This window comes from Eleutherodactylus coqui, chromosome 6 (assembly GCF_035609145.1).
Source record: "Eleutherodactylus coqui strain aEleCoq1 chromosome 6, aEleCoq1.hap1, whole genome shotgun sequence".
Lineage (NCBI taxonomy): Eukaryota > Metazoa > Chordata > Amphibia > Anura > Eleutherodactylidae > Eleutherodactylus > Eleutherodactylus coqui.
In genome coordinates, this window is record NC_089842.1 from 132,337,685 (window position 1) to 132,349,141 (window position 11,457).

At 48.2% G+C, this 11,457-nt stretch overlaps 1 protein-coding gene across 1 annotated transcript; it reads right to left on the reverse strand.

The window, feature by feature from the left end:
- On the reverse strand, positions 1 to 10,703 carry TMED10 (transmembrane p24 trafficking protein 10). Its single transcript, XM_066607660.1, has 5 exons — positions 10,426 to 10,703; positions 5,174 to 5,294; positions 5,030 to 5,103; positions 468 to 594; positions 1 to 375 (listed from the first exon to the last, which is right to left on the reverse strand). Exons 1-5 carry the CDS (start codon positions 10,609 to 10,611, stop codon positions 254 to 256), a joined length of 630 nt encoding a protein of 209 aa, XP_066463757.1. The 5' UTR covers positions 10,612 to 10,703; the 3' UTR covers positions 1 to 253.
- Positions 10,704 to 11,457: the final 754 nt, after the last annotated feature.

The window sequence follows — 11,457 nt, forward strand, 5'->3', positions numbered from 1 at the left end:
TTTCACCCACGTTTCTTTTTAATGTGAAAAATGTGTATCCAAAATGTACAGCAGGATATTCAGAGCATCGCACACCAGGGAACAGGGGCGAGAGTAATCTGCCCAGGGAGAGCCCCAGAGGATTCATACAGACCTAAGATGTTCACTAGAAACCCAGGAGCTGCTGTGGGGAAGCTGGAAAACAGTCCTACAATAAATTCCCAAAATATTGACACTGCTTGAATAGAGGACCCAGGGCAGCACCCCAAGCTGCTCACTCAATTAGCTTCTTTGCCTTGAAAAAGCGTCGAAGATAGAAAACTTGCCAGGTAGCCAGTCCCATCAGACAACACATGGAGAAGATGCTGAAGTAGAGCACACGGACATTGGTGGACTCTAAAAAGAGACAAACCCATCAGATATCGAATGGTGGGTACAGGGCAGGAAGGGGCAAAGTGGGAGGAGCATACTGCAGGGCGAGATCTCACCATTTGTGTCTCTCATTTCCTCTTCTCTCTTCTTCATGTAGGCGAAGTCATTGACTATGGACTCTGACAGGTCTTCCAGACGCCGCAACTCAACCTCCAGGGGTTTCAGCTTCTCCACCTTAGCAATCTAAAAGACAGGACACTAGAATGAATGCGATGGCCAAGAGCGCCTTCATCTTTAGTTATACATCGGCAGCATATTCTGCAGCACTTTACATGTAGGAGGGTACATGTACCATTAGGAAGCAGACATGGTAAAATAGTTAGCTCCTGAAACAAGAGACATGGGGGCCCTGCTCACTTTAGAGATAAAAGGTAAAGCATGCTCACTTTGTACGTCAGTCATGGACCCCACACAACACACGGAAGCATACATAAAGCTGTACAAGCCAGTAGCAGCATGCACACTTATGAATTGCATTGGGGCACAAGTGTTGAATGAAGGGATGTTGCTCCAAGGAATAAGTGTAGAAGGGATGGGGAAGATGAAAGGAAAGAAGTCGGATTAGGAAACTTAACAGGGGTAGTCCAGGGTTAGAAAAACATGGCTGCTTTCTTCCAAAGACAGCGCCACCCTTGTCCATAGGGTTGTGTGTGGTATTGCACCTGAGCTCTATTGAAGTGAACGGGAGTCAAGTTGCAACACCACACACAACCCTATGGACAAGGGTGGCGATGTGTTTGGAAGAAAGCAGCCATGTTTTTCTAACCCTGGACAACCCAATTAAGGGATCGACTGCTCCTGAATATAATCGTAGGATGATTAGCTTCCCAGCAGTTTTTCACAAACTGTTCTGTAGGAAAATGACATTGCAGAGTTGGATGAACAGAGCTTGTTTTATTTTAAACGGCTGTAGCTCCGGTTCTATCAGGGCTACCAACATGCCGAACAGGGGCTGTGTGGAGAGAAGACGACCCAAGACTGAACCCTGAAGAATCCCAAAGGCAAGGAGAAGTTCAGGCAACAATTTATACCCCTCTGACCATCCAGTGTAGAAAGAACAGAACACTCAAGCCCAATAGAATGGAACATACAGGATAGAAGTTGATGCTCTATAGTACAGTACAAAAACAGTACAAACACGGCCAAATGATCTAGTAGAAGAGAAGTGTCCTCACATTTAGCAATAAGCAAATTATTTGAGTTTAGGTGCATTTACACTGAATTGTACGACAGTTTGAGTGACAGTCTTGAGTTGATCATCTTTGCATAACTCTTAAGTAGCTAATTAGCTACTTAAGGGTTCAATGCAGGCAGAGTGGAACACCATTCATAACTGAGAACAAAGCAGCTGTATATGCAGACAGCTGCTTCGTTCTCAGAGTGTATAGCTGGTATCCTGCTGAGAAGTTCCAGCGGGATACCAGCTGAAAGAATGCTATCAGCACCGCCCGTTGAGGGAATCAGCATAAGGCGCTGATAACAGTCATTAGTGATTTCTAGCTTGCTAGAGATCAGCGATGAACAAATAGTGCACGAACAGTGCGGGATGGCAGCGCGTTTAGACAACAATTATCACTCAAAAGATGGCTTTTGAGCGATAATCGTTGTGTCTAAATGGTTTTTTTCTGTAAACTGTACAGTAGGAAAACAAGATTCAAAACAAGGCTACACTCACAAGAGCGTTGCGAGATTAGCGAATATGAACTCTTTTCTTTTGAAGGAAGCCATACACATGAGCAATGTTTTCCCTCACAATGCTGCATGTCCTATTTTTTCTGTTCCTCAGAAAGCATTGCCCATTGTTTTTAACCCATTGAGGACATTGCCTATTTTGGGCTTAAGGACGCAACGATTTTTGGCGGATTTTTATCCCTATTTTTCAAAAGCCATAACTTTATTTTTTCCCGTCGGCGCGGCCATATAAGGGCTCGTTTTTTGCGTGGCGAACTGTAGTTTTTATTGGTGCCATTTTGGGGTACATAGACTATATTGTAAAACTTTTATGATAGCAGGAAGAGAAAATACATCAATTTTGCCATAGATTTTTGCGGGGTTTTTTTACAGCATTAATGATACAACAATAAATGACAATACATTTTTTCTGTGGGTCGGTACGATTACAATGATACCAAAATTCTTATATTTTTTTAGGCTTTTCCACAATAAAAAAAAACTTTTTTTTGGTAATTATTTTCTAAATCACTGCAAAGTCCTATACCGTATATACCGGCGTATAAGACGACTTTTGAACCCCGAAAAATCTGCTCTGAAGTCGGGGGTCGTCTTATACGCCGGTAATACCAAAAAAAAAGTGTAAAAAAAAAAATCATTACTCACCTCCCCCGGCGTTCTGTCGCGCTCCGGCAGGATGTCGCTCGCTCCTCGTCCCCGGAGCAGCATTGCTTTCTGAATGCGGGGCTTGGAAGCCCCGCCTCCAGAAAGCTAATACACACGCCATTGAATTGATGTCATTGAATAGTGTGATTGGCTGAAGTCACGTGCGCCTTCAGCCAATCACAGCCATTCAATGCTGTCATTGAATGGCTGTAACTGGCTGACGGCGTGTGTATTAGCTTTCTGGAGGCGGGGATTCCAAGCCCCGCATTCAGAAAGCAATGCTGCGTCGTGGACAAGGAGCGAGCTACATCCTGCCGGAGCGCGACAGAACGCCGGGGGAGGTGAGTAATGATTTTTTTTTTTTTACACTATATTACCGGCGTATAAGGTGACAGTTGGGGGGTCGTCTTATACACCCCGTCGCCTTATACGCCGGTATATACGGTAACTTTTTTATATTTTCTATGGACGGAGCTCTGTGAGGGCGTATTTTTTGCGATACGAGCTGTAGTTTTTATTTGTACCATTTTGGGGTACATATGGGCTTTTTGTTCATTTTTTTGCGTATTTTGGGAGACAACATGAAAAAAAAAGCCTTTGCCTCAGTTTTTTGGGGGTTTTCTTTCGCGTTTTGCCATGCAGGATAAAGAGAGTGTTAAATCTATTGTACGCGTCGTTATGGATACGACGCTACTAAATATGTGGGATTTTAATTTTTTTAAATAAATCTTTATGCTAATATGGGGGGGGGGGGGGGGGAGCACAAAAAAAAAAGTGTTGATTTTTTTTTTTTTTTTTTTTTAAAACACCGTTTAGGTCCCTGCAGTGGACTTGTACAATCCCACCTATGATCGCAATGTTAAAGCATTGTAGGACTTCGGTCCTGCAATGCCTTATCGCTTGTTATAGCGATCATAGGCCATGGCAATGCAGGACACCTGTATCTGGCGTCCTATTGCCATAGTAACACGTCAGGTTCTCAGCGATTTTATCACGAGTGTCCGATGCTCCCTCTGTGAACCCTTTATATGCCGCGAACTACATAGATCGCGGCAGGGAAGGTGTTAACAGCAGGGTGGAGGGGGTACTGCTCGGATGCACTGATTTTTGACGGGCATGAAACAAGCGCCAGATAAGAATTTCAAAGAAGTGATGCAAGGAGTTTTTTTGCATGAAAACTAGAGATGAGCGAACACGTTCGGCCCCGCCCCTTTTTCGCCCGAACACCGAACTTTGCGAACACCTCGGTGTTCGGGCGAAAAAGTTCGGGGGCCGCCGTGGCAGCGCGGGGGGGTGCGGCGGGGAGTGGGGGGGAGAGGGAGAGAGAGAGGGCTCCCCCCTGTTCCCCGCTACTGCCGCCCGCGCCGCCGCGCATCTCCCCGCCCCCCGGCGGCACCCGGACACTTACGCGCGAACACTGCAGTGTTCGCTAAAGCCGGTGTCCGGGTGCGGATGTGTCCGTAACGGACACGTTCGCTCATCTCTAATGAAAACGCCTCACATCTGCGGGCAAAACACACGTTGACAAGTGCGATATTAGGCTGGGTTTCAAGAAAAGCGTTGACCACCATAGGTCAGACCAACTTATTGAAGCCACGTTTCTGTGAGAGCCAACAAGTGGAGCTTGAAAGGAATAAGTCACGACTTAAAGGAGATGTCCCGCGCCGAAACGGGTTTTTTTTTTTTTTAAACCCCCCCCCCGTTCGGCGCGAGACAACCCCGATGCAGGGGTTAAAAAAACCACCCGCACAGCGCTTACCTGAATCCCGGCGGTCCGGTGACTTCAATACTTACCGCTGAAGATGGCCGCCGGGATCCTCTATCTTCGTGGACCGCAGCTCTTCTGTGCGGTCCACTGCCGATTCCAGCCTCCTGATTGGCTGGAATCGGCACGTGACGGGGCGGAGCTACACGGAGCCCCATAGAGAACAGCAGAAGACCCGGACTGCGCAAGCGCGGCTAATTTGGCCATCGGAGGCCAAAAATTAGTCGGCACCATGGAGACCAGGACGCTAGCAACGGAGCAGGTAAGTAAAAAACTTTTTATAACTTCTGTATGGCTCATAATTAATGCACAATGTATATTACAAAGTGCATTATTATGGCCATACAGAAGTGTATAACCCCACTTGCTGCCTCGGGACATCTCCTTTAACCAAATTTGTACGTTTCATTCGGGGGCAGATGAAGTTAGCAGTAAAGAAGGTGGGCTAGGGCTTAGGAGAGATGTCCCCTGCGACACCATGCATGACCTTGTATGAGGCACAGGATATGAACTCACTTCTTCGTAGTTCTTGGCCTCCACGCCATGCTTCATGTTCAGAATGACCATTTGATCTGGAACTCGCCCAGCACCTGGAAGCAGAGAAACACTCATGAGTGGTCCCGATATCATCCCACAGCCACCGCTCACCTATCTACCCACCTGCAGGGTGTTTGCTTTCAAAGCAAACCTCAAACATGTCATACTCTTCTGTGGTGAAGGCGAACTTCCCTTTAGTGGCATCTTCCTTGGAGTAGAGAATGTGGTTGGAGGAGTCCGTGATCTACAAGCAAATGAGAGGACAATCCATCATTCATGACTGCACAGCACACAGGTTATTGTGTGACCCCGAGAGCCAGACCACTGGTCCTTAACATTGACAGTGTGCATCTCCAGTCCCTGCTTATGCCTGGAAGATAAGAATAGGACTACATGGCAACGGCAACTCACAACGTGACGCCATAGACCTGAATGTGAGAGTGAGGTAGCAGGGCTACACAGTGATCTTTGGTCGTGCAACTCAACATGTCCAAAAGTCACCGTGTGGCCCAAGCTGGGGGCTCATAAGGACAAGGATGCAGCTGATACAATTCTCACACAGCAGGAGGAAACCAAGGCCCCATCGAAACTGCACAGCAAGACCCCCACTAGGATACCTTCCTCTACATGACGCCCTGTAGTAGGCACCCCTAGTGTAGATGCTGGAGCAACAGCACACCACCATCTGAAGATATTCCCCCACCACCAGACAGTCTGGCAAGATCATACCGTCCCAGGTATATGGGGAATATATAGTTAGCAGTCATAGGCTCTCTTTTTATTGAGGACAGATTACATTTCTGTGTATATTGGTAATGCATAGTTGTCTTCTGATATGTTGGGTGTAATCTCTCACTATAACATACATCTCTTCTATACCACTGGGCGATTTATATTTCTATATCACATCAAGTAGGGATGAAATGAATCCTTTGGAACCACCTGGATATCTGCATCAATTATTATAAAAAGGTAATAATTTAGACAAGACAGTCTGAGCGAGTTATATGGTCCATGTTTAATTGAGCAAACAGCGCAGGGAGGTAAGCTGAACCTGTGTGCTAACTCTCTCATGCAGTCTGACATAAGCGTCAGGTTAGGCGAGGTTAGTAGGGAGCCAAGTCTGCTGCATATACAGCGGATGGCGGCTGTAAGATACAAAAATACAGCCGCCACCCAGCCACGTATCCGTGATAACTCAGAGTCCGGCCATTAACTGGTTAGATGCTGTGGGCCAACTAAAGATGGCATTTAAATAGCCAGACAGGGTGAGCGGGGTAGTGGGGGTTCCTTCGGTTTCTCGATGATCCCTCCCAGAAAAAGATTGCAGGATGCTGCTTGGTATTGCGGTATACTGTAAAAGCCCTAGAATAAAGCAGACATTTTATCTTAACCATGCCGCGAACATTGTATTAACAAAACCTCCCCAAAAATAGCACCTCCTTTTTTTGTTTTTTCTTCATTATATGGTGCTATTAAAATACAACGTACACCTCAAAAAAACACTGGCCCTATGGCTAACTTCAGACGGGCGAGCGCGATATGGGGCCGTGAATCCCACCCCCATATCGTGCTCGCCACTGTGAAATACTAATACAGGCTCGTCTCACTTCAGAGATCCTCCAGTGTGGCTGTCACAGGCGCAGCAGAGGGCTGCAGTGATCTTCCATTGCTTTCAGTAGGGCTGGCGCTGCTGCCGCCAGCCCCATTGAAGACAATGGGGCTGTGATGTGAGATCATGCAGCCAGATAGAACATGCTGCTCCAGTGTGTGACCCCATTCAAAAGAATAGAGCTCATAATTGTGCATCTCAAAACACACAAATCTTGTGCGATTTTATCGCCCATGTGAAGCCGGTTCAAGTAAGTCTCCCACAGCTTGTGGTGAAGCCACGGAAAAAGTGGCGGAGGCCGTGTGATGTGTGGGGTAATGCTCTGCTGGGGAACCTTGAGTGCCAGCATTTACAGAAGCGTTACTCTGACATGTACCACCTAGTGAAACATTGTTACAGACTGAGTACAGCCCTCCATGGCAATTGTACTTTATGTGGGTAATATGTGTCCAAGTAGCATCCATATGAATGCCAGGGCCCAAGGCTTCCCAGAGCGTGCCGCTGCTCCACTATCTTGTCTTCTAGTGCGTCCCGCTGTCATCTCTCCGCCACGCAACCAACAAATACGCACCCGGCTATCCACATAGTGAAGAAGAAGAAAGCGGGGTTTATCAGACTAGGCCACCTTCCATTGCTCGTTGCCCCAGTTCTGATGCTCATGTGCCCATTATAGGTACCTTCAAATGGTAAGAAGCCAGCATGGGCGCTCTGCCTGGCAAGAGTCTATCCAGCTGCCATGCTCTGCGTGTTCTGGCACTCTCGGTCGCAGCAAGTTACTCAACAGTTGGGACTCCAGCAGTTCTTTTGTGGGACCAGAGCAGATGGTCCAGCTTTCCCTCACCTTGGGCACCCATGACCTTGTTGCTGGTTCTCTGGACCACCTTGTGGTAGGTACTAGTCACTGCATACTGGGAACACCCCAGAAGAATGGCCATTTTGGAGCTGCTCTAACCCATTCATCACCGTCAGCCTGGACTTCACCTGCTGCCTAATATATCCCGCTCCTTCTCAGGTGCCCTCTACAGGCGCAGTCGCACCGTTTTTGGCGACTTTCTGAACCACAGAAAAAAAAAATTGCAGCCCGACAGGATAAATTGATAACCACTTGACCCATCAGTTGTTTAACCACTTCCTAACCGCATCACATAAATATACATCCAGTGGTCATGGAGGGTCTATGGAGGGGCTCACAAGCAGAGGTCGCTCTACCCCAACAGATAGCACCCAGATAGAGCACGCTGCCATTTGTTTGTGCCCGTATTTCTTGCGCAGTGTGCGAGAGGCACAGTTAAAGTCTATGATAGATGGGTACTGCGTGTTATGCGTGCAAAAAATGAGCATGTAATACGCAGTGAGCATACGCTCATGTGAAGCCTTAAAGGAGATGTCCCGCGCCGAAACGGGTTTTTTTTTTTTTAAACCCCCCCCCCCGTTCGGCGCGAGACAACCCCGATGCAGGGGTTAAAAAAACCACCCGCACAGCGCTTACCTGAATCCCGGCGGTCCGGCGTCTTCATACTTACCTGCTGAAGATGGCCGCCGGGATCCTCTATCTTCATGGACCGCAGGGCTTCTGTGCGGTCCATTGCCGATTCCAGCCTCCTGATTGGCTGGAATCGGCACGTGACGGGGCGGAGCTACACGGAGCTACACGGAGCCCCATAGAGAAGAGGAGAAGACCCGGACTGCGCAAGCGCGGCTAATTTGGCCAACGGAGGGCGAAAATTAGTCGGCACCATGGAGACGAGGACGCCAGCAACGGAGCAGGTAAGTATAAAACTTTTTATAACTTCTGTATGGCTCATAATTAATGCACAATGTACATTACAAAGTGCATTATTATGGCCATACAGAAGTGTATAGACCCACTTGCTGCCTCGGGACATCTCCTTTAAAGGGATTTTCCAGTATAATACTATTGATGACCTATTATCAGGATAGGTCATCAACAGTTGATTGGCTAGGGTTCACCACCCCAGACTCCGATCAGCTGAGCGGGCACATGCTGTCAGCGCCGCAACAACACAGAGGTCGGAGCAGAAAATACCAATATACACTAAATGGGGTACTGCTAGGGAAAGTGATATGGAAAAAGACCTGGGGGTATTAGTGGATTGTAGACTAAACTGGAGTAACCAATGCCAGTCAGCTGCTGCAAAAGCTAATAAAGTCTTGGGGTGCATTAAAAGAGGTATAGGGGCAACAGACGAGAACGTTATCCTCCCACTATATAAGACACTTGTCAGGCCCCACATGGAATACTGCGCACAGTTCTGGACACCGGTGCTCAGAAAAGATGTTACAGTACTGGAGGGGGTTCAAAGAAGGGCAACTAAACTAATACATCGGATGACGGGACTGGAATACCCAGAGAGGCTATCAAAATTGGGATTATATACCCTGGAAAAAAGATGGCTAAGGCCGCCTGCAGACGAGCGGGTCGTATCCGGCTGTGAGGATTCTCGGCGCGGGACCCGACCCAAGCACAGCGCGTACTCACCTGCGCCCGCGGCTCCGGCTGTTTGATGTGCCAGCTTGCTGGGCAGCCGGCGCATACGCAGACCGGAGCCGGCAGCCGGGCACTGACGAGCCCCACAGAGAAATAAAACATGCTGCGGTTTGTTTGCCATGCAAGATTTCACACGGACAAACCGCAGCCGTCTGCCTAGGATTGCATTTGCTAACGCAATTCTATGGCAGCTTCCAAGGGCGGAATTTCCGCCCGTCTGCAGGCGGCCTAAGAGGCGACCAAATAGCCATGTATAAGTACATGAGGGGACGATACAAGGATCTCTCCCAGGATCTGTTTATACCCAGGACTGCGACGGTAACAAGAGGGCATCCGCTACGTCTAGAGGATAGGTTTCATCACAAACACAGAAAAGGGTTCTTTACTGTAAGAGCAGTTAGACTGTGGAACTTTCTGCCTGAGGATGTGATGATGGCAAAATCCATAGAGGAGTTTAAAAGGGGACTTGATGTCTATCTGGAGAGGAAGGATATTACAGGATATAAATCTTAGGTTATTTGTTAATCCGGGTATACAGGCAGGTAGGAACTATTAGGGGTTGATCCAGGGAACAGTCTGATTGCCATTAGGGAGTCAGGAAGGAATTTTTTCCCCAAAAGGGCTAATTGGCTCCTGCTCTTGGGGGGGGGGGGGGGGGGGTGGTTGCCTTGCTCTGGATCAACAACATAGGAGGATAAAACAGGCAGAACTAGATGGACATTGTCTTCATTCGGCCTCACATATTATGTTACTATGTATGTAGAAGTCTCAGCGCCGGCCTCAGTGTAGTGGTCGGCGCCTGTAACTGCAGGCATGGCTCCCATTGAAATTAAAAGTTCACAGTGCAGTTAAAAAAGCATGTGATAAAGAATTTAAATTAAAAAAAAAAAAGCATGTGATGTTTATTCTGTGGGTCAGAACCCCAAATATCGCACTTACCCACAGAATAACGATCATATGCTTTTTAATTGCACCGGGCAAACTGGCGCTTTTTTATCATGTCAGATCCCTGTAGTTTCAGAAGTTTTCCAGTAGATCATATGATACGTAATACAACTCGTCTGACACCCAACAAGCCCTCGTGCGGCTCGGCTGTCGGGGGGACGGCTCTGTCTCCTGGAAGGCGGGGACAAAACCAGATAAGGGGGGGGGGGGTAAATGAAGCCTGCCTGGCCTTGAAGGGGTTAATGTCATGGTCGCCCCGTGTATACCTAGGGGGACGGGGTGCACTGCGCGATATCCCCGCTCCCTTACCTTCAGGCGGACCTGGCCCTGGCCGTGCGGCTCTGACACGTCGTACTCCCCGGTGACAAGTACATCTTTATGGATCTCCTCCCGCAAGCACTTGCGGCCGTTGGGCGGCAGCTGGAAGGAGATGGGCCTCACGGAGCCGCAGACAAACAGCAGCAGAGCCAGAGGAAGCAGCAGCCGAGGAGCCATGGAGGCACCAGAGAACAGGACACAAAGCGGCGGCGGTAGTCACACAGCACCGGCGGCCATCACAAGCTAGCTCACTTCCGGCCATAGCCGCTCTGATGTGGCCGCTGCTTACTGGCCGCTCCGAGTCACGTGACACCCTGGGCCGCCGCCATCTTTCTGAAGACCAAAGGGAGGGGAGGAAGCGGTCACCGCACAGTGGTCACTCAGTACAGGCACCACTGCGATATGTCCCTCGGAGCCACTGAGTGGTTTCTCCTCTTCCCCTGACACAAGAGTTGCTTTTGCTGCCATGAATATCCCAGTATAGTGCTGCGACTTCACAAACTACTGGCAGTGAATAATGTCACAGTGAGACCCACAAGTTGCCATCGAGGAAGTTTGAATTTCTTGTGGTCCTTGGGTTGCTGCAATTTACAATTCACAAGACCACATTAACTACCGTTAGTTTGCAATGTCACGGGGCTATAGCATGATCTGTATCCATGCAACGTGTGTGGCCCTGGGCAATGTTGTAGGAGCATTGCTTCTAGCGAAGAATACCGGCATAGTACTAAGCTGTGGTGCCCAGGGTTGCCAACCATCTAGAAAGTCTTGGAAAGTCTTTAAAAAGAGGGGAATTTTTCCAGTGTTCGTAAAAAAAATATTAGACGCGTCCCTGATTTTTTTGAGGCCGGTGGTACTTGAGTGGATTATAACTGTGGTAATCAGCATTTTACAGCCCACAGTAGATGCTGGTGATGAGTTCATATCCGTATCTGACCTGTAAATAAAGTGACCAGATTTTGATGATGTCGTCAGAAATGCACTTTTTTGGTGACCCTGTCTCCAGGAAAAAATTCAATAAAA

Coding starts and splice junctions, on each gene's coding strand:
- TMED10 (XM_066607660.1), bottom strand. CDS start 10,611: ATGGCTCCTCGGCTGCTGCTTCCTCTGGCTCTGCTGCTGTTTGTCTGC. Junction 5,104..5,173: donor TGAAAGCAAACACCCTGCAG/GTGGGTAGATAG, acceptor CTCTGCTTCCAG/GTGCTGGGCGAGTTCCAGAT. Junction 376..467: donor GGAAATGAGAGACACAAATG/GTGAGATCTCGC, acceptor GTCTCTTTTTAG/AGTCCACCAATGTCCGTGTG.